The sequence below is a fragment of the Syngnathus acus genome, chromosome 2, assembly GCF_901709675.1.
Source record: "Syngnathus acus chromosome 2, fSynAcu1.2, whole genome shotgun sequence".
Taxonomy (NCBI): domain Eukaryota; kingdom Metazoa; phylum Chordata; class Actinopteri; order Syngnathiformes; family Syngnathidae; genus Syngnathus; species Syngnathus acus.
Genome location: NC_051088.1, coordinates 7291885 through 7315446, shown reverse-complemented (window position 1 = coordinate 7315446; position 23562 = coordinate 7291885). Strand labels below are relative to the sequence as shown.

General features: G+C 41.4%; 1 protein-coding gene across 4 annotated transcripts in view; it reads left to right on the top strand.

The window, feature by feature from the left end:
* Positions 1-23562, top strand: part of LOC119116882 (helicase ARIP4-like) — a 38631-nt gene that overhangs the window by 12447 nt on the left and 2622 nt on the right. For 2 of the 4 annotated variants that reach the window (XM_037242590.1, XM_037242600.1), the window contains exons 3-22: positions 12265-12496; positions 12769-12902; positions 13135-13284; positions 16187-16398; positions 16465-16647; positions 16815-16948; positions 17372-17568; positions 17645-17848; positions 17991-18129; positions 19033-19210; positions 19396-19614; positions 20449-20567; positions 20682-20806; positions 21468-21567; positions 21661-21866; positions 21976-22151; positions 22275-22471; positions 22884-23083; positions 23238-23327; positions 23436-23531. In XM_037242590.1, coding sequence (XP_037098485.1) covers positions 12265-12496; positions 12769-12902; positions 13135-13284; positions 16187-16398; positions 16465-16647; positions 16815-16948; positions 17372-17568; positions 17645-17848; positions 17991-18129; positions 19033-19210; positions 19396-19614; positions 20449-20567; positions 20682-20806; positions 21468-21567; positions 21661-21866; positions 21976-22151; positions 22275-22471; positions 22884-23083; positions 23238-23327; positions 23436-23531 — 3291 coding nt within the window. Of the gene's footprint in view, positions 1-2657; positions 2815-3979; positions 4539-12264; positions 12497-12768; positions 12903-13134; positions 13285-16186; positions 16399-16464; positions 16648-16814; positions 16949-17371; positions 17569-17644; positions 17849-17990; positions 18130-19032; positions 19211-19395; positions 19615-20448; positions 20568-20681; positions 20807-21467; positions 21568-21660; positions 21867-21975; positions 22152-22274; positions 22472-22883; positions 23084-23237; positions 23328-23435; positions 23532-23562 lie in introns of those variants that run through there. The other 2 variants (XM_037242617.1, XM_037242609.1) reach the window with 2 other exon arrangements.

Genomic DNA, 23562 nt, shown 5'->3' with positions numbered 1-23562 from the left:
CAATCTTCTGACCTAAATGCACTTTAGCTGCCAAGGGAGAAACCTCGAGGGCGAACCCCCCAAAAAATTACTGACTGAAGAGCTACGAAAAGTATCACAAAAAATTACAGTGGCCCGCAGGCTTGAATGCTGTTCTCGCTAAGGATGCAAATAAAAATGACGTCATATTCACTTCAGTCCAGTTTCCTTACCTGCTTACTGCAAATGCGTAGAGCGTTATATTACTGATAATATTAAGTTGTGTGGCAGATCCTGGAATTGGCCTCACTCACTGTTACGGCATTTTTGGAAGGGGATATATTGTATCTGTGCTGATAAGGAGCTGCACTGAGTGATGAGTGGGAGGTGATAAAATAACACCAGCTGGTCAACATACTGGCACACCAGACTACCAGGTCACAGCGTGCGTGTGCTTGCCTGCGTATGTATGCGTGTGGTCGTTTGAGTTTCAACTGTAGACAGAGGGGTCATCAAATTTGCAGAAATGCTTAGTCATACTGTTGAGTTACACAATGAAGTCACATGGCTTAGTTTCATCTCACACCGTAATCTTTCAGTCTTGAGGGCCATTTTTTAGTTTGAGGAGTCAATAGTTGAACTTTGACGTGGCCAGCTTTTTAAAACAAATTTCAACACCACTTATGTTTGAAATCATGGATTGCAAAGTCCATTATGAAACCTTTGTTTACTCCACAAACATATAACTGTATAACAAGTCATATAAGCAGCATTTTAGCATATAATAGAATAATGCATTCATTGATATGAAGCTCAGTAGTTTGATTGTGTGTGTGGGGGGGGGAAACCCAGATCATTTTCTAACCACTCAACCATTCGATTACAATATGGCAGGGGGGTCCAAATCGAGTCCTCGAGGGCCGCTGCCCTGTATTTTACAGATGTCTCCCTTTCCCAACGCACCTAATTCAAATGATCAACTCATGAGCTGGTGAGATTTTTGCACAGTACCTTAGTTCAGATGATCAATCAAAGTGATTTATTTATTGTCAGTCAAACTATGTAACAGTGTATTACACAGAAGACTGAATTGCACTCAATTGCACTGAAATGAATTTAAATGATTTGTAAAAACTCCACTAAATGTATGCAAAAAAACAACAACACGCATTCATCATTGTTGTTATGAATCAAGTAAATATTCTGCAAATCAATGAGACCCAACCAGTTTTGAAATGTTTATGTCCCAGACACCAAGACATACAATATTTGTCATGAAAATGGACAAGTTGAAAATGTGCCTTACTTTCCGATTAGAATAAAATCGTATTACCAACCAAATACAATTAAAATGCTCTACTATGTAAACACTTGGATCAAGATAAAAACCCTGATGGAATTTCATCACATTAGTCTTCTACATATACTTGTATGTCCTATTTGTTTTGTCTGTCAGAATAGGCAGGCTGCGCCTGGTCTGCTCATGCTCTGCGCACCATTGTCAGCATTCCAACGGAGTTGATGCACCCCTTCCCCCCTGCCCAAAACCTTAAAAATAACTCCAAACAAAGCCTGATTTAGAGTCAATGGAGGCATTATGTGACTAATGAAAAATCTCTTCAAGGGAATAGATTATTTGATAGATGGATTTCTACTTAATAGATGGATTACAACTTGCTCTGTGCACAGTTTGTGACACAAACACACGCACATGCACGCTTCATCTTTGAGGCGGGGCTACATGAAATGTGCTAGTGTGGCAAAGGTGAACATGTGTGCTGTAATGACTAAGCAGCCAGTCTGCCTGCCGACCCCCCTTCATTTTGCTTTTGTCACCGCCTCTTTCTCCGCTTTCTGGCTTGTCTGCCCTCCCCCCAAAATTGCATCGCACTGTCTGTGTATGCATGTGTGTGTGCACGAATGCATGGAGCCATGCAGATGGAGTCTTATGGAGATAAGCACATACCAACACTGACAGAAATGCGATGTTGTTCCTTTTATTTAAACCAGTGTGTATTAAAAAAAAATACAATGAAATATAAAGGTACGTAAAAACACATTCTTAGATATAAAGAAATAAAACACATTCTTAGATATAAAGAAATAAAACACTTAATCAACAATAATTAATCTTAACTTAAAAAAAGGAAGGGATTTCAATGTTTTTAACGTCTATCAATTTATTGGTTGATTTTGGCATTGATTCTGTAACCAAAGAAATAATAAAGTGAGATGTCACGCTGTCATTTAAAAGATTCATTCATTACACATTTCTTTTGATCATTTTTATATTTGTTTTACTCTCTCTCACGCTTGTGTACAGTATGTACATGTATACTGTATAGTCTATTTATACACTGTATAGCTACAGCATATAATGGACAACAAAGGGACCATATTACATTATTATATAAATGAATAGAAAAACAATCGTGCTAATTAAATCGAGTTATAGGTGAATGGAGTCATATGCTACTAGAATAGACAAAATCCTCCCAAATCGACAATGCACGGAAATCAAGACGATTATTCAATCTTGCCATGTTCCCTGTTGAACCCTTAACCTTGTTACCTAAGGCAGGCTCTGGAGTGGGTGTGGCTTGCTGACATCACATCCCTGTATCAGTTTGCCGTGGGGCGGGGGAATAGGCGGAGCAGCAGCAGGAAGAGAAAGCAAGCTGGGAGGTTTCCAGCGTGCGGCAGGCCCGGGCAGCTTTCAGCGACCCGGTGTTTTGTAATTGTCCCAGTGGCCTGCTGCCTGGAGGCAATACCATGCTCGCCGAGTGAGCAAGTGTGTTAGCAGTAGGGAGCGAAGAAACATGGATCTGTCAGAGTAGATGAAACCACACGTTATGGGTGAGTAGATGTCATTTTAAAAAAAACTGGCAAACTGGCTCTTGAGTGGCTTTTGTTTTCAGTGTTTCTGTCCTTGTCTCACTTAATCTCTTTTATTGTGTCTTGCGAGGGGGGGGGGGTTCACCCTGACCCAAATGTGGTGCATGCCAACGTGCACTTCAGAGGTTTCATCAGACTTGTTATGGAATAGGACGAGCAAGTTTCATTAAATATTTTGTAACTGTGACATTGCAACAAGTGACACCTAAAATGTTATCATGTCACTCCAGTGTTATGACCAATGTATTAGCAGTATGCGAGTTTCTGTACATATTCATATGGGCTTCCCTCAGAACGCACACAAAGTGTCTGTCATGAGCTCCTTTTCACAGCCCTGGTTCAACGAACAATCTTTTCTGTAAGAACGGCACTGACATGTAATGTCCTTTCCAAAACTTTACTGCTTTTGGATGTAAATTCAGGTCCACGTCGCAATGGGGACACTCAGAATGGCTGTGACGGTTCAGGCTCAACACTCAATTCTCACGTGCCGAGTTGAGGATCAGAATCAACGTCAGTATTTGATATTTCTCAACAGATACTGCTCCTAACATTGTCGAATCGTGAAATGTTTTAAAAGCACAGGAAGTTGAAGAAATATCCTGACTTCACTTGGATCGGTGTAAAAAGCAAAAGTGGCTTAATACAAGACCTTACATTTCCCATGGTGAGCAAATATGTAAAGCTGCATGTTTGTCTGCACACGTGCTTGTGAAAGAAATTGTAAACTCTGCTGTCTGCAGCCCAGTCAGCATTACAAAACAGAATTGGTATCAGTTGCCTTACCTGGTGAATGGATAAAGGTTAAATAATTCCTGAAATTATTTCTGGAATTTTAAAAATGTAAATTTGAGCAGGTGCAAATTCTGATCTACTCCAGTCCTGAAAGTGAGTTAGCGGGCCAATGTTCAAAACTGTTTTTTAAAAGATGCATTTTCACCACTGATACATGGGAGTAAACAAAATCCAAGTTTCTACATTACACAAGCAACACCCGTCACAATGTGTCACGGAAATGCTTGGATAGTTATTCTCTTGCTGTCAAATAAAACAGCATATGTTTAGAAAAGTTTTGAGTTTTTTTGTGTATTAAAAATCTCTCAGGGGCAAAATGAAAGCCTCACACTTGTACAGATTTGTTTCAAACTTGAAAATATTTGTACGTCCTTTTCTTCTAATTACACAGTTGCTTTCTGTTCAAAACCCTTTCCTTCGAGAAAAGACTTGAATGTGTGGGCGTCTCCTTCTGTCTCGGGGTGTGGGGTGGGTCTGAGTGACGCTCGGTCGGCCGTAGTAGTCCTCCCTCATTGGGCCCCGCCTCCAGCATCAGGGGTTATGTAAGTTTTTCAGCTGCCAGCCCTCCTTCCTGCCTCTGCCTCATGTTGACATTGTTATTGAAAACTGCACACAGAGCGGGCCAGCCAGTAGTCAGTGAGTCAGTCAGTCACTGTGGCAGTAGTGCTATCGAAAGGCTCAACGTAAAACAAGCTGACGGACAGTCATCACTGCATCCTGTTGGCTTTCTTAAGGCTTTTGGCTGTGCCTGGAGGGTAGCAGATTGTTTTAAGCAGGAGTTGGGGGGAAATCAAAAAGAGAGGAGGAGGGGAAAAGCCAAGAAGAACTGAGAAGCCTGTTTCTTCACTCCCGAGTCATGCTGCTCCTGGACGAATCCGAGTCGTTCACAGGTAGGTGACTCGAACATCACACTGGTATTGCACGGCCAGGGATGGAGCAAGTTTGTTGGAAGAAAATCTTCCTGTTTGGGGATCCAAGATTAAAACAGTTTTTAATTATTTGAAATGTTAGAGAAGACAGGACAACAGACCAAACCTGATTTGGGAAAGGCTTTTTCTCAAATGCAACTCAGTTATATCCCAATCCTGGGACCAGAAAAATGAGAGCATTTTGTAAGAGAGAAATCTGAGCCAAATGGTACAAGAAAGCCACTTGGACATCTCAGAAGTCCTTCGAACGTGCTTCAGCCGCTAGGTGATAATCGCGAATTTACTTAACAGCGTTGTGTAACACTGGATCCACAGCTAGTTGAACATGTATTGTCCCTGCCACCGTTTCCCTCACTCCCTTCACTCTCTTGGATCCCTTCTCTTCCTTCGTGAGTGCTTCCACACTTCTTTTTATCCACTTTCAAGGAATTTTTACTCCATTGATTTTTGTCGAGGTCCCACGTGCACCGACCGGCTGGCTCTCCCGTGTTGTCCTCTCACAGATGCGCTCCGATTGGCTGTTTCTAGGGTTACTTTAAGCAATGTCCGCATGTGATTGGCCATTGCGGGCTGGCTCGAGCCATGCTGGAAATGTGTGTCTGTGAAGGCAGGAACACATGGTTCATCAGACCACTGGGTTAGCGGGGTAAATGTGTTAGGCGACTGCAGAAGGAACAGAGCGACGCCCGCGTCTCGTCTGGATGAATGAACAGATACATTTTTCTGAATAGCTTTCACAGATTGGTTTTTCCACAAACCGACTGTGAATATGTCTTTATTATATCCGACTTTATAATCCCTTTTTCAGTGCATGATGCAAGTCAAATAAAACAATAATACATCACGTAATGTCACGTATTGACCCAATCAAGCCCAGCCCAAATTCGGGGAACGCCACTTCATACAATGTTGTTTTGTGTTGGGGCTGGCTGAGAGAACTCAACAGGGTTTTGTTTGTACACGTCTCTGCACATGTTGTCCTGGATGTAACGCAGAATTGTTTGCATTGGAATGACTAAAAAAATCTGATTTGTCTGGCGCATTGTGAAAAGGACACTATGTGCCCTGTTGTTTCTGCACCATGTGCGGTAGTGAGGAAAGGATGAAAGCACACCCTGTTCTCTTACACCCAATGTGGATGATGTGGGTGTTTACTTTCCCTTTTGATTGTGTTGCAGCTGCCCATCATGATAAAGTTTGTATCAGACTAAGAAATATTTAGTTAGAAATGAAGCTTTTAACAGCACCACTGAGGTATCTGTGCTCCACTAGTGACTCAGCTTGGCTGTAATTGGCTACAGCGTGCCGGTAAGGAACAAGCTGTCCTATTCGGAAACAGCGTGAGGGTCTGACTTAAATGCAAGCAGCACATGAAGTCTGACTGCTTTCATAAGACCGCCGCTGCAGGCGGAGGCTGCAATTATGCAGCTGCTATTACCCAAAATGTCCTTTTAAATTGAGGATTATTTGGAAGTGTGTGTTTTTGCATCACTCATCCTCCTCTTCCCTACAGCAATGCTGACGTACTGGCCTACAAACAAATCCAACACCCTTCACCTGCTCTCTATCGCTCTATCACGTGTGTGGTCTTTGTCCTCTTCCGCTGTTGAGTTTCTTGAACTTTCTGGTGCTTCTTCACTCGTGCGTCCCCTGCGGTGGGTTTCGTATCTCACCTGCTTCCACGCTAATAAAAGCAGCCTTAATAACTCAATGAGGAAAGGCTGTTATACAAGAAACGTGTGTGTGTGTCTGTCTGTGTGTGTGTGTGTGTGTGTGTGTGTGTGTGTGTGTGTGTGTGTGTGTGTGTGTGTGTGTGTGTGTGTGTGTGTGTGTGTGTGTGTGTGTGTGTGTGTGTGTGTGTGTGTGTGTGTGTGTGTGTGTGTGTGTGTGTGTGTGTGTGTGTGTGTGTGTGTGTGTGTGTGTGTGTGTGCGCGCGCTTTTTGTCTTTCGTAAGACACGTTACATAACCCATTTTATCTTGGTATGTCCAAGAGAAAACGATTTTACAGACTGGTCAATTGCAGTGCAGCACAAAATAGAGATCTATCACTTTCTCCGGAGTGCTCAGTTGAATTCAATAATACATTTCCATTACGTGCTATTTGTCGTAGCTGTCAGGCGGAAGCTTCACATCCCCAAATCAACTTGGAAAGAAATCAAAAAGATAGCATCTTGCTTGAATGACCAAACACTACATCCAGTAAAGTCGTGCCCATCCAAATGTGCAGTCGCACTAAGGTACCAACAAGAGAAAACAAAAACAAATGACTGTGGTTACATCATCTTCCTCAAACATTTGTTTCAAGTCAACACTCTGAAAGCCATGAGTAATACAAAAAAACAATGATCTGACTAGACGGTGTAATAGGTGGAAATGAATATGCACACAGCTTTACCTTTGTGGCTGACAGGCTTTCTTCTGCTACAAATCATCAGCGTCATCTATTTTTAACAAAACAGGCCTACTCCAATTAGACTTTACTCAAACCAAACAACAAAATGATAACTACAAATGTCATGAGATTTCTATGCATAGTGTGCAGGCCCCATAGCCTTTAGGTTTTATTACGAGGAGTATTGATATTTAAATCATAGAGGCATAGTCTGCAAATCAACTTGCAAAGTAAATACTCACATTTCCATTGATTTTTATTACTGATAATTTGGATGACGTTTCAAAATGTCAAAGAATAATATATAATATTTCCCTGTGGACTATTGTGTTAGGTCCTTTACAAGAGGCTATGTAAAACAGTATTAAGTGGTTGTCATGGTTACAGCAATAACAGCCTGTAGTCCTGTTTTGTTAAAAGCACCTTGCAGCTCTATGACGACTGATGATTTCACATATTGAAAAGATTTGATGAAATTAGTGTTCAGTCTGCCTCAAATTTACAAAATTCTGTTTTTGTGTGTGTTTTTTTTAATAATTTAACTGATCTGTTGCTTAAAACAAGCATAATCAATCAATGAGTCCGACTTGGTTGACAGCTCTTCAAATAACAGACGAGCGTGAAAGAGAGCACATGTAAAACACACACACATGCAGTATGTGCTGCTGTTTTTTTCGGTGTGTGTGTGTGCGTGCGCGTGTGTGTGTGTGTGTGCGGTTCTTGTGAACACTGGTTGTGTAACAGCCACAGGCAACCGTTATATAAGCACCCTCTCACATCCCCCTCAGCGTCGCTGGCGTTAGAGAGGAACGTTCTGTGCAAGACTTGCACTCAAGACTCAGTGTGCGAGTGCCGGTAAGGACGCAAAGTACAAAAGGCCATCGTAACGTATGATGCGGCTTCTCGAAACAGCATGTGGACAAACTGTATGTGCAGTCTATAACAAACTCTCAATTTCCCAATGATGCCTGTTGAAGAAGGTTGGAATTCTGTTGCAGATTGATGCTTTTTTGATATATGCTTCATCCTTATTTTGGTTTTCAGTACTAATACTTCTTTGTGTTACCTTTTGGGTTTTGTTTTGTCTTGTTTTATTTTGTGGGGTTTTTGACAGAAAAACATTTGTCTAAATTCTCTTCATGAGATGAAAAATGAAGATTTAAGTAAATAAGGGGTCTAGCCCAACCACTGATTGAATACAAAAAAGGATGTCAGATGCCTCCTGTACTATATTCTAAAATGGTAATCAGAAATGAGGATGCAATCTCTAAAATGAGGAAAATGACAAAAAAAGAGATTAGGATGTTACATTAGGGAAAAAAAATGCCAAATATTTTAATCGGAGCAGGCTGTTCGAACTAGATGTGCATATTAGCTTAGTGTTACACAATGTCTGTTGAGTTAACTGAACAAGGACAACTGCCTTCAGGAAATGGTATGATGGATTATTTTGTGTTTCTTTCAAAGCTTCTTAGAATTGAATTTTGTTCTGTTCCAGCTGAGCTGAGTGTGTGAGTTACATCCATCAAAATTGTTGGAAACATGTGCACTGGAATCTGATCATGTTAAGGAACGTTACCTTCAGTGATGTATTAGAGCTTCACAATTATCTAATTTCAATCATAATTAAAATAGTCACGGTTATGATTTTGGCCATAATCATGAAGCCCATCAAAGTTTTAGTCACTTGCTTTTGGTGCAGGAATTGTGCGTACAGTTCCCAATCAGTGGCTGTGAATTGTTGTTTGTCTTTATTTGTGCCTTGTTTTAATCAGTCTATAAAGTGTAGTACACCTTTCAGCCAGAGTCAGCTAGGATGGGCTCCAGCTCACTGTGGCCATAGAAAATGGATTGAAGCATGTATAAGATGTTAAGATGACACAGACAACTTAATGCACCTAAAAGACTGGAGTGGAATAGCTTGAGATACACATTGTTTACCATCTAATCAAACAAACATGTTATTGTTCCAGTTTCCTTTTGTATTGATGCCAGTAGAAGACACAGAAAATGGAAAATTGCAACTGTTCAAGCACAAAGCACATCTGAAAAGGGCTAAAATTGCTTTCATGTGTTTGTGATTCAGCGTTATGTAAGCCGACGGTTGCAAACGCTTGCGTCAAAGTACTTTGTATGTATTTTATGTTTTTTGAATCAATTTCGTAAACTACCACGACAGATTACAATCTCTACCCAGGTCTTCTGCCTGAATGTAGTACATTACTTGTACTGTTCCATTGAAATAGTGCTTTTAGTGAAAAGCAGCAGCTTGACTATATTTTCACTGTGGCTAGGGAGGAAATAAAAAGCATGAAACTTGACACCTCAATCTCAAGTCAATGCCAAGTCATTGTTACTGCTCTTTGTTAATCATCAATCTATGGATGACATTCATTTGAAAAGAAAGTTTCATTTCTCCTTTCCTCTCAGCGCCAACAGTTTCAAGCAAAAGCCATTTGTTTGACATGCGTTCAAACAAAGAGAGCAAGTTGTGGTTTTCAGCCCTCTACTGAGAAACCTTAAGCATATATATGTAGATGTACTTCAGTAACATTTAGGTTGCTGAAGACGTTTGGATGGATGTGTGTGAAAGGTTGTACATCTTTCTATAAATCTTTGGTTGGAATTGAGATTTAATCCTAGAAATGAGGTTCAATATTGCAGTATCCTTTTTATGTTTGTGGTCTTGTGTTGTCCTTCATTCTGCCCTTCACATGTTTTTCTTGTTATTGTTGTTGTTGTTATCTGTTTCCTGTAGTTGAGACACACATTTAGCACATTGTGGACAAGAAATGAAACTAACTCTAAATGCACTACATGTACGTAGAGTATGTATTAAAATAGAGCTTCAATAGTGAGGCAATAGTTCACTGTGATGTGTGAAGCAGTCAAATTCATTGATCATGCGTGTGTCTGCCCCCTCTTCCGCTCAAGTGCAGCCTTACTCTTTGAATGGTGACCTCACTTTCATCTGCCCACTCCACTTCCTGTCCTTCCCTAACGGCTCCCCGAGTGCTCAGTGTGCGGTTGTGTGTGTGTGTGCGTACAGCAAGCCATTGTGCGAGTATATTGATGTCAGTGCCCTTTGGATGACGTGAAGTCATATACAAAATTGTTCTGTCGGGTAACATTGAAGGTAGGAAACAAGGGGCTGATATGAGTGGAAATGTGTATGTGAAATGTTCACGTTGACACATTGTTATGTCTCTGGCGCTATCTCAGACTGAGATAAGAAAACCTGTGTCCTTTGCCGACGCAATATGGCAGTGCAGTCTCATCTTTCGTTAAGTGTACTTGCAACTGTCAATTAAAGAACATATTTTGAAGCAATAAAACCTTGTTACTGTACCGGTAATGTTTTCAGTAACATGTGATGGTAAGTCTAATACAAGTGTAAAAATAAGTTAACTACTGTCAACAGTAAGGCTGAAGCAATATATTGTGTGGTGACGATTATACTCTTAGCTATACTGTCTGAAACAGCGAGGACAGAAACATCTATATCACCAATATGTAGTACAGCAAGTTAGAAAAATATTTTAATATTGACATGACTTCCCATCATTAAGGAGTTCTCCTATGAAGGGGTTTGAAATATTAGTCCTTCCTCCATGTATTCAGATATGTCCCAATGTGCATGCATGCACGCCCACACACGCATACACACGCACACGCACACAGACTGGTGTTATTTAACCAACCGCATTGTGTTTGATTATGTATTATGACCAGACTGGGTGTTTTGTGCAAGTTGTTTTGCAAGGCAGCTAGGCTCAGAGTGTCTGCAGACATTCTTATCACAATGTGGATATTGCAGATCCACAACGGCAACATGATATACCAGGTGTCATAAACATCGAAAGTTGTGAGTGAGGACGCTGTGTGTTGGCAACACAGCATCATTTCGTCCCGTCATCCCTAGCAAGTTCCTGGCACAGCTTGTTCTTGGTACTGTTTGTGTGGGTTTCCTGTTTTTCATTTCGTAATCTGTCCATATTTATGATCCAGTGCTTACATAAACCCGAGATTTGGTTCAGTGTGTTTCTGGCAGAACAACTGAAAAGGGAGGAGTAGTGGAGGAAAAGAGGAAAGGTGGAAGTACAAACATAAATTCAAATATGCACAAAAATATCAAGCTTATAGATTTCCTTCAGTGTTAGAACGATGACTGCATACTTTGGGTGTATCCCCAAAACGGACTTGGAAATGTTCTTGTTCATTTGCATGATTCATGTCTTTTCTTTTGTAGCTTTAACTAGTGAGTGCGTCACTTTGACGGTTAAGCAATTATAACTAATTAAGGCAAACACAAAACTGAGCTTTGTCAACTAGCCTCTAGGGCAAAATCTTCAAGTCACTCTTCTACACTGGAAAATCTCACGGCACACCACCAAACAAATATTTATAGCACAAAAAGTACGAACACTGAAATAACGATGATCCCCTCTCTTGAAAATAAAATATGTAAAAAAACAAATATTTAGTCAGACTTAATTTTGGACCTGTTTCACTGAACACAAAGCTGAAACACAGGAAGCTGTCTTATTCTAGTTGTGTAAATGGTAAAAGAATGCATACAGACGTTTATTGGACCTTCCGCCATTCACATTGAAGGGAAGATAATTGTCTTTTCATCTCTAGACATTGCTGGCAGATAAATGAACAAAGATATGCTGTACAGCAAATGAAAGTATGGAAATACGTAATTGTCAGACAAATTAAGTGTTAATTAATTTCCCGCAGCACTCCTAGTGAGCTCTCACCACACACGAGAGTGTCTCTGTTCGAGGGCACAAATTCAACACAAACGCTGACGGACTCCAGTATTGTAGGAAGGCACTGCATTCAAGGTTTTGGTAACCTCACTTATGGTTTACATTTATTTTCAAACTCAAACTCATTTTTAACCGATGTTGTAAGGATTGAACCCCGACTTCACACTGGATGGAAGCAGTTAAGCGACCCAAAAAACAAAGGAAACACTTAAATCACAAACTCAAGCTCACGATGAGATGAAATATCCCAGTTAAAAAATGTATTATGGCTTGTAATTTTAATGAAGAACAACGATCAATGGAAAAATGGCTAGTTTCAGAATAATCTCAAAAGTGTAAATTGAGGTGGATCACACTTGTGTGAATTGTCTCAAGGCAACTCATTTTGTGGCTCAGGACTGTGCGTGCTCTGGACATGATCTGTATGCATTGTCTACGACATCTTGGGAATGCTCTTGATGCAAAATAAATAGCTTGAATTTTGCATGTTTAACAGTGGGTCCCCATTTTGTTTCACAGATCAGTCCCACTGCGCCTCCTTCAGCTCAGAGAATGAGGCTCAGGGAGGCGACACCGCAGCATGGCAGCGTACCCCTCCGCCATCTACCTCACCTTCAGGGGGGACGCCAGCCAACGCTCCCCCCTCACAACCTGCTTCAAGACCCTCCAGCCAAAGGACCACCCCGCCCGCCACCCTGACAGGAAATAGAAAGAGGAGCTCCAAACCCTCGCACATGAGACGCAACATTCGGTAAGCAAAATCTATTTATCGGTTGTATAGGGAGTTCATTTTGGGGCTTGAGCATTTAAACATCACATTTTGTGTCTCCCAAGATTGTACACTCTGGAATTAGTCATAAAAAATACATTCAGCAGTTCCTCAGGGTTTCATTGTGTTTGTTTTCTTGGTACACGAAAACACACGTATAATGTTTGTCCATCATCACATCAGGTTTCATTCCAATCTCAAACAATCATACTGAGTTCTTATTGAATTTTTGTGTTCCGCTCTCGTGATGGTAGGAAGTTACTGAGGGACCATCAGCTGGAAGCAGTCACCAGAAGTGCTCAGCAGGAGGAACAACAGAGAAGGCAACGTCTGGGTGATCAGAGAAAGCAAGATTTCCCCATACCACTGCTGCCTGAATATCAAACAGGTGTGTCCCCGGCATCCATATCCATCCATTTTCAGTACATATTACACTTAAGCTACTTATTACATTCAGGGTCGCACACACGTTGATCACCCGCCAATCACTGGACTAACACAGAGAGACAGACAAGCACAATTTATTATCTGTACAAGCTTTGAAGTGTGACCAGATTTGGGTAAGAATGAAAACACAAAGCATTGAATCTCTCATGCTTTTTGCTAATCCCTTTGTGCAGGTGATGTAACAAAGCATGTGTCATCATCATCAGTGTCGCAGCAGGAGTTGCGACAGGAAGTCATCTGCTTCGAGTCCAGTAGCTCCGGCACATGCCAGGACGTCAAGACCAACATATGTGCCTCCACCACTGAGCCCACGCACAAAACAGGTCAGACAAAACAATAGGGAGAGACACAGACACACACACACACGCACACACGTGCACAGTGTTCCTCGGGCAACTGCTCCCTTCAGGGACGGCACAATTTAAGAGAAGTGCTATCCATCCTTCTCGAGCGGTTGTGCTCATTGGGGCCGCAGGTGAGCTGGAGGCTGTCTCAGCTGAGAGGTGTGGTACACCTTGGACAGGTTGCCAGCCTGTCACTAGGCACTCGTAACACTATTAATTTCTAAATAGATTTTATTTACTGTAAATAAATATTTCCCCAATTAACTATTTACAAATAAAAAAACTTTTCTTTGATATCAATACTTAAGAAATGTGTAAGGAAAACCTATTTGAGGTGGAAAATTGATTTTGATGTAAACTCAGTTTAATTGAATTAAATCTTTCATTTTTCAAATATACCATCCTTGAATCATATCACACCCTGTGTATCGAAATACTTATCGAATCGTTTTCATGCGAGATGGACACCAGGTACAAATTTGTTGTGGCTTTCACTTCTGTTAACTGGAATAGTTCTGGCTTTAGAGACCTTTTACGTTTAGGCTGTCACATATAAATAAACATGACAAAAGCTGCTGCCATACCATATCGAATTTTAATTCCACTGACTCGAGCCAAATCCAATTGTTCCACTTGAAACGGTAACTCCTCCTCTGACGGAAAAAAATGTACTAACATCGTGAGTGTGCTTGCCTCCACTCGCATCACCTCAAATGCGTCAATTGTGCCACCTGTCGCCAGAGTTGCGCCTATCTGCGTGAACGGCATTGACTTCACATGTAATCGCCTCTCGTGAATAGCTCAGCTCCGGTTCGGTCTGAATGCACTATTAATATGTATGACTCCGTGACAACAGTTACTATTTATTATGAATAAAAAACTTATCATATACTTTATAACATCACAAATAAATCAAGCATTATAAAGACACGACAGAAAGGAAAGTTGCTTGTGAAAATTATTAATCATCACAGCTCCAACGAGTAGAGGTACAATTCCAGGCCGCTGAAGTAGCTTGCCCCACATGGAGTTGGCCTCGGGGCCCCCTTGCACTTTGTCCTTTGACAGTGTTCAGTGGGCTAGTAGGTCAGGTGCCTCTGGAAGGTCAGAACGAGCAGCGGGAAACTCCCAGCTTGGAGATTATCCTTCTGACTGGATAATTGTGACATTTGCATTGCGCATGCTTTTAACTGCTTCATAAGCCAAATGCAACTAGAGACACACAACAATTTCAAAATCCTACCAACTGGGCACATCATTTTTCCCACACACACAAGAGCTGTATCAAATATTCTTGTTCCACATACAAAGACATTAATGTTCAGTTTCATGCTAACTTGTGTTTGTCGCTTTCTTGACTCCTTCGTAGTGAGGTGTTGTTGTGTTTTGGTTACCTGAATAGGTTCCATGCAGTATGGCGTAATGAAGCCATTGTAAAATTAAGACTTCTTTCAACTGCATTGTTTTTGTAAAAACTGAATATTTCATACATCTGTTGTTTTGGAAATCATATCAACTCTAATGCAATTTCAGAAGCTGTTTCAAATGTCCGCAGGCTACACTTTGTACACTTCTCTCATTCCCAAGTCGTTTTTATAACTGGCTCATGTGCACACGCTTTATAACGCACGCGTCCTTAAATTTTAGAGACGTGTGTTTAGGAGCCTGGAATGACGGGAAGAAAAGGGAAGGGGCAGTGGGCAAATAAGTAAGATGAGGTAGGTGGAAGAGTGATAGAAGGAACAGATCAGCGCAATAAAGCTGGCTAATCCAAGTTGGGACCCAGAAGACATACACGCGCACATGCGCGGACACACACACACACACACCGCACCACCGTGGCACAGTGACATTTCTAGTTAAAGTTGCATAACCAGTCTCCCCCGCCACTCTAATCCTACTTGTATAACCAGACATTCATTGCAGTTATATAAGCTCTCTCTCGCTTCATCTTCGTCCCTCTCGCGCTCCCTTATTTTTGTACACACACTAACATACTGACACACATGCTGCCATCTTGTGTAATGCATGTCATTTGATGTTCTTTTTTCCCCTAATCAATTAGGGATGTTGTTCTGGTGGCCACTGGCCACACACAAAAACACCACCCTAAACACGCGCACAACAAAAACATCATCAGGTGTCAATTAGCTTGTCCCCTTTGTGTCTGTTTGTACCCATCAGAAAACTGTTATGAAACCACTTTACCTACTTAGCTAAATCAATTCAAATAGACAGATGCATACATTTGTTTTAAACCAGGGATGTCAAACTGGTTTTCCTTACGTGAAACCACATCAAAGTATAAACGCTAGAAGTGTAAAAGTTTGTTTTAGGTAAACAGTTGGATTCGTATTTGTTGCAGTAAAGGAATAAAATACCAAACATTACATTTGTTTTCGTCAAAAAAGTCTGCTTTTGTCAAAAAAGTCTTCGGCACTTGGGCAGATTTGGGTCCTCTATTTACAGTATTAAAATAATATAACTAAGGTATGAAAAATTGGTTCTTCAGCAGGATATTCTTTTTATTCTGGTCTGTTTTTCTGGTCTCCTTCATTCTACGCACAACCTGTGATGACATTATCAGATTCCATACACGTGGGCCAAAAATGACTCATGTCTTCTGATTTACATTCCTGCAAAAAACGATGTTTCCATCCCCTTTGTCTTTTTCAACCTGTTACAACCACTCTACAATTTTTTCACACACAATGGAATTTAAATGTAGCAATAAACCGGTCACTATCTCAATTTACTTCTACCATTCACGCTTGCGTGAAACTAACTACAGTACAAGGATTATATTTAGCATTAGCAAAATCTAATAAAGAAAAGTTGCTCCTTCATGAATTAATTCACACGTCCTTCATTTTCTCCATAGGTGCGAGTAATCTGAGCCAGAGTGAGGATGATGCTAACAGCAGTGACTCCGCCCACCATGAAATAGAGCGTGAGCAAAGTGGCATGCACATCAACGACAGCTTGAATCGGCCAGATGACCAAGGACGGGTGCTGGTCAACTTGAACCATCCGGTAACAGACACAGACATTTTCCTGTCACCTCAGCTGGCACGAGCAGTGAAACCTCACCAGGTACCAAGTGATACCCTTTTTGAAGTCTGAGTAAAGACCAACTGAGCTCTGTGTCATTCATCTCAGATCGGCGGAATTCGTTTCCTGTACGACAACCTGGTGGAGTCGGCGGAGCGTTTCAGCAGCAGCAGTGGTTTTGGCTGCATCCTGGCCCACAGTATGGGCCTGGGCAAAACGCTGCAGGTCATCTCCTTCATTGACATTCTCTTCAGATACACAAAGGCCCACACCGTGCTCGCCATCGTACCTGTAAGCACCTTCAGGAGTCAATTTCAAGTATTGAATGATGTGTTGATGTTCAAGTTCAGACATCTCTTCAAAGGGTGTAGGAACTGAATAAATGTCTGATCGGAGCGAGGAAAAGCCTGTTGAAGAAAAACTCCATTATATTAGTTGACAACCTTTTTATCCCACAGGTGAACACGCTGCAGAACTGGCTGGCAGAGTTTAACATGTGGGTCCCAGATGCCGAGGCCGTGCCGCCAGATAGCGACCATGGCCTGGTACGGCCTCGAAACTTCAAGGTTCACATCCTCAATGACGAACACAAGTGAGTTTACACAGGCGTGCAGCTGGTGTGGATTAATATCATGAAATGTGTTACCTTTCTGCTGAGGTCCATGCACCATGCCAGTGTGCCCACATGTGAGGGAAAATGCTCCTTCTGTTTTTTTTTTGTTTTTGTTTTTTTTCCCCAACAGCTGAACCTTTGACCTGCCATCTGGTGCTACCACATCGTACAGCTGTTTGCAATATGTGTGTGTGCGTTTGCCGCACATGCTGTGTGTATGGGACATAATGTGTGTCAATGAGGGGAGTTGTAGGATGACTCTTTCTGTCTGCTCGCAAACTATCACATGTATTTCCTCTGCCCTTTAGTTTTGGTCCACATTTAAATGAACTAAGGCAAAATACAACAAAGAAGGCCAAGCATCTGCTGTGTGAATTAAATCTTTTCTCTGTGATTACCCAGAAACACAACATCCAGGGCCAAGGTGGTGGAGAACTGGGTCCAGGATGGAGGTGTGCTGCTAATGGGCTATGAGATGTTCCGCCTCTTGTCGCTCAAGAAGAACTTTGTGTCTGGGAGAAAGAAGAAGAGCAAGAAAACTGCGGGGCCTGTCACAAACAACCTGGCTGAGGAGGACCGGCAGCAGAAATTACTCATAGGTGGGAGAGATACATGAGAGATCAGATGAAGAGGTGCAATAAATCAAATTGTAAATAGGGAATTATCTTTCTCCAGCTATTGAGAGAGCCTTGGCCAGGCCTGGTCCTGACGTGGTGATTTGCGATGAGGGTCATCGCATTAAAAACTGCCATGCCAGCACCTCTCTGGCTCTGAAGAACATTCGAACCAAGCGCCGTGTGGTCTTGACGGGGTATCCACTCCAGAACAACCTAATGGAGTACTGGTGCATGGTTGACTTTGTTCGGCCTGACTTCCTCGGTAAGTCAATTGTTTATTGCTACTGCAGCTGGCTGACATTCAATGACTAACACTTTTGGAGAACATTAACAACAATTAAAAACGTGGAGCATAACTACAAAAAAGGATATTTGGAAGACCTTCTGATATACATATGTTTCAGGCTCACGGCAAGAATTCAGTAACATGTTTGAGCGTCCCATTCTGAACGGGCAGTGTGTGGACAGCACACCCCAGGACATTCAATTGATGAGGTACAGGAGCCACGTGCTACATAGCATGCTGGAGGGCTTCGTACAGAGGTGAGACAGCTGCCTGGCTACTCTCAAAAGCACCTTGAGATTTGTCAAACTCACTGAGTAAACACGAACATTAGGAGAGAGCGGACCTTGGTACAAAAATAGTTATTCTTTGTTACAATCGGATTGGTTTGTTGGAGCAACCTTTTGTTGCATAAGCTTGCAAAGAAGCAGAAAAAAGATTCTCTAAATTAACTACAACCTTTCCATTGGATGTTTCACAGATATTAAAAATTTGACACTATCCAAGGGATCCATATGGATATTTAAATTTGTAAGTGTATTGTACAACATGAAATGACAATACGACAGGAATTTGCTTTAGTCAGTTTGTTTAGTTGAACAACAAAAATATTAACGATGATGAAATAATCACATTATCTGTCCTGACCACCATCCAAGGGCCCATTTCAAATGTTGAATGAAATCCATTCACTTGCCTGGACCTCCCATAGAATTCCTATATGATTGATAATAATTAAAAATGAATTATCCCATTCATTCAAACAGAAGTTTTCCAAATGTTGCACCGAAAAATATACAGTGGGCTCCCACTACTCACAATGGATTGGGACTCGAATAGTGAAAATTAGCATATAATAGAATCCCACTATAAATACTTTAGTGGGATTCACTGTGGCTGGTTCCAACAGAGTAGCATCGCTATTTTTTTTTTAACCGAGATTATTAGTGTACTGACATCAAAGTGAATCTAGTTTCTTAAAATAAAAAGAACAGACAGGAAGTTAGACACGGACAAATATATCCTTTGGTGAGATATTTAGTAACTTATAGGAGCCTTAAAAACTTTCCATAAAAGGAATCTGCAATGGTCAATGTATTTAATTTAAAACTGACATTTTTTTTCCATATTTTAAATGAACACATTGTGATTCTGTGCTATAGACGAGGCCACGATGTTCTTAAGGACCAGCTGCCCTCTAAGGAGGAGCACGTGATCCTAGTGCGCCTGTCTCCCCTGCAAAGGGCGCTCTACACAGAGTTCATGAACCGCTTCAGAGAGGCGGGGAACTCTGGCTGGCTCAGCCTCAACCCGCTCAAAGCCTTTAGCGTCTGCTGCAAGGTGAGACAAAGAACGTGCCAAATGTGCATGAGCTCGGAACTTTTGGAGAATATCTGTTGTGTTTGGACCACAGGAACTACTGGAAAAATAAGTTCACATTCGAATTAGAGGGGGGACATGGAATCTAAATAATCCACATGTCAAAGGAAGTCGTTTTACATTGGTTGTTCTTTGCCCCTTTTAAGATTTGGAACCATCCAGATGTGCTCTATGAAGCCTTACAGAAGGAAAACCTGGCCAATGACCAGGACTTGGACCTTGACGACATCACCTCAGCTGCACCAACATGTTGTCCCACTGCCGCCGATCAGAAGCCAAAGCCCCTGGAAACCCCTAACCCAAATGGGGGAGTGAGTCTCAACCATTTGCAGGAGAAGGCCAATCAGGTCATCACATACGAATGGGTATGTGCCAAAATTCCTTAGTAGGCATCACAATTATTTTTTTTATTTATTTTTTTTATTTTCCTTGAATCACATCTTGTATTTTTTTTAGAGTTAAGTATAATTCTTGGGCAGTCAGCGTTTCCTTTGTCATTTTAAACAGATTTAGAAAATGAGGTCATTTTTGCATGATCCCCGTTTGTGAGTGCCAAAAACCTCAAAGTCTTGGTGGAGGTAAAAATAAATGACCCATTTGTTTGCAGTGCCCAAGAAAAAAAAAGTTGAACACTTCAGCTTGTCACATCATTCTCAATGAAGTTGTGTTCCTGATGACAAATTAATATATTCGTTAATTATGCAAACCCAAGTGAAATAATTACCTAATCAAATCGTGCTATCAATAATACATTTAATTTATAATGTACTGCACTTTATATTTCAGAGAAATCTCATTAAGCATTTTACAGGGAGCGCGTAAAACATGAACCAATCTTAAAATATTAAAAATGATGAAACAGTCATTTGGAAAGACAGCTGTTTCACATACATGCTGGTCATGCTGAACAAAAGTAATGGGACACCACTGCAGTCCTTTGAGTGAGTCCCTGACTTCCAATTAAGTAACTAACTACGTTGCTCTTGGTCATCGACAAGTGAAGAGCTGAAATCTTGTGTGATATACTTATTACTCAAATTCCAATGAGTAGAGGAGAGAGGTTCCACTTTACCGTGTGTGTTCTGGACTCTGTTTGCACAAGCCGTCATCAGTCTAACATCAACATTATTTAAAGCAAGTCATAGTTGTTCTGCTAACGGCACATAATAAGATGTGATTACTCCTATATGCTTCCCTAGGCGAAGGACATAATGTGTGATTACAAGCCCGGCATCCTGGAGAACTCTGCAAAAATGGTACTGCTCTTCCACCTGATTGAGGAGAGTGTCACAAAGGGAGATAAACTTCTTGTTTTCAGGTAAAAGGCTGAAAAGTACATCAGTGAAAAGGACAATTTAAATGGTTCATTCTTTTCCTAGCTTTTCCATGTTCCCCATCTTATGACCCGGTCTTTTATTTCTGTGTCCTGCAGTCAGAGTTTGTCAACTCTAACTGTGATTGAGGATTTCCTGGCTAAGAGGCCTGTACCGCGTTCTCCCAACACCTCCGCCAAGGACACAGCCAGTCAGAACTGGGTCCGAAATGTCAACTATTACAGTGAGTGGTCTTTTCACACTACAGTACATGCTCTGTGTCTGTGACGTTGAGCTGAGATTTACTTGAAGAGTGGACAGTTTATTTTGGATAAAACACAGTGATGTTTTACACATTTTAGTTTTTTTGGTGATGATTTATGGCTAATATACTCAAATGATGCACATTAATTTGAATGCATTGCCGATGTCCTCCCCCATGTACTGTACTTGTAATGAGCACTGCCACCTGCTGGTTCTTTACGGCAGACAACGTAATTTATAGTTTGGCGTTTCATGATTTTTAAATTGAACCTCTTAAAATAAATAGTCACTTTTAGTCATTTTGAAAAACATTTCTCACTTTTTAATTGCCACATATAATGTCTAATATAGGTGGGGTAAGGGGGAGAAAATCCCTTCCAACCAATTATCAGAAGTATGGAGCACCAACTTCTGCCAAAGCCGATAAATCCTAATTTCGATCACCTTGCCCAAATTTGCTAAAAAAAACCCGCATTTTTCCAAAGTACCATCTTTCTCCAAAGTACGGTGTACAGTTTTGTTCAGTTTTTGTACAAGCTGTTGACAAGCGGGTCAATAATAAATTATTTTTAACATTAATGAATCCTGTATATTACACTATTGTTTTTAAATCTCTGTTCTGGCTGTGTAATGTGTTAAAGGACTGGATGGCAGTACAACCACTTCAGAGCGAGAAAGATTAATTAACCAGTTCAACGATCCCAACAACACATCAGCTTGGGTCTTCCTGTTGTCAACCAGGTAACACACAGACACACGGAACATGTGTACATGCATAGATGCTGTTTTTCAATGTGATGAATAACTGGACTGTGCACCTATGTGGGGTCTCAGGGCAGGTTGTCTGGGCGTGAACTTGATCGGAGCAAACCGTGTGGTGGTTTTTGACGCCTCCTGGAACCCGTGCCATGATGCCCAGGCTGTTTGCCGTGTCTACCGCTACGGTCAGAAGAAGCAGTGTCACGTCTACAGGCTCGTGTGTGATTTCACGCTTGAGAAGAAAATCTATGATCGCCAGATTTCCAAGCAGGGCATGTCTGGTGAGTGCGCTCCTGTGTATACAGTTGGGGAAAAAATAGCCTAATGTTGTGCAGATGTGTTTGTTTTTGTTTCTTTGCATTATTTTAACCCTCCTTCTCCATCAATCAGACCGGGTGGTGGATGATCTGAACCCTATGCTGACCTTCACCAGGAGGGAGGTGGAATCTCTCCTACACTTTGTCGAAGAGGACCCAGAGCTCTGCCAAGTACAGCTGCAACCTTGGGACAACATGGATTGCGTCCTCGGGAAGGCGTTGTGCCTCTTTCCACACCTCATTACCAAGGTAGAAGAACAAAGAAGAACATAACCCGTCACCTTCTTAAAATGCGAACTAGCTGAGACTAGTGTCAATTTACAAACAATAACAGATTACATAGCTCACCTCCGTTTCTTGAATTCATTTCAGCAACCATTCCCCCATGAGTCTCTTCTCATGGACCGCAGAGAGCTGAAGCTGAGCTCTGCTGAGAAGAAGGCTGCCAAAAAAGGCTACGATGAAGAAAAGAGGGCATCTGTGCCATACACTCGCCCTTCCTACGCTCACTACTACCCAGCCAGTGACCAGAGCCTCACCAACATCCCCGCCTTTAGCCAGCGAAACTGGTATGTAATTCTAAATATTTGCAGCTGATTCAAAATCTCGAGTCAAAAAACGTTTCCTTTTTGCACATTTGATGCGTTTACCAGGTCCCTTCGAAAGGGAAAAATGGTCTAATGTGATGTTTTTCATGTAAAACTACCGTAATTTTCGGACTATAAGTCGCGGTTTTTTTTCATAGTTTGGGTGGGGGGGCGACTTATACTCAGGAGCGATTTATATACATATATATGGGTTTTTTTCACTTTTTTGGGCATTTTATGGCTGGTGCGACTTATACTCCGGTGTGACTTATAGTCCGAAAATTACGGTACAACAAAAAATCATTTAATTTATCAAAAAATAAATTATCTATATTTTAAATGTGAAGAAGTCCTTGAAAGGCAGTCAGTGTTAAATCTTCAAAACTATTCTCAGGCGCCCACCTCACACTGAGAAGAAACTGGGGGGCAACGTCCGACCAGTCCAATCTGCTCCAGTTCCCGCTGTTCCTTGCCAGGTGTCTGCAGGTTCAGCTCTAACTTCCAAAGACTCATCACCGTCTAGCTTTGGAGGTTTTCCTGTTAGCTGCTTACAAAAAGCTGGAGTTTTTGTGCAGAAGCTTATCACCACTACAGGTAGGTTGCTGCTTATTCGTTGTTGTTTTTTTTGGTTAGTCGGTTTATGAGCTTATATGAAAACTACCATTAAAACTTCGCAAAGTGATCGCACTATTTTTCCCTCCACGAAAAAGCAAATAGCCGCAAATATTGTATATTGTTTTTCTTTTAGACATGGTGATTCCAGGCACCAACAGCTCAACAGATGTCAAGGCCAGAATCACAGCCGGAGAGAGCATCCATGTCATTAGAGGCACCAAAGGTAACACTCATCATTTCAGTTTTGGTACTTGAATTTTAGATTTGGTCAATTTCCTGTCACATGAGGAAACTCTTCAACTTCAAGGTCAACTATTTTCTTTATTTTCAGGGACCTACATCAGGACATCAGATGGCCGAATCTTTGCTATCAGAGCAGCTAACAAGCCTAAGATCTCAGAGGAGAATACTGCAACACCACACAAAGGTTGGAAGACTTAGGTTATAACGCAATGCTG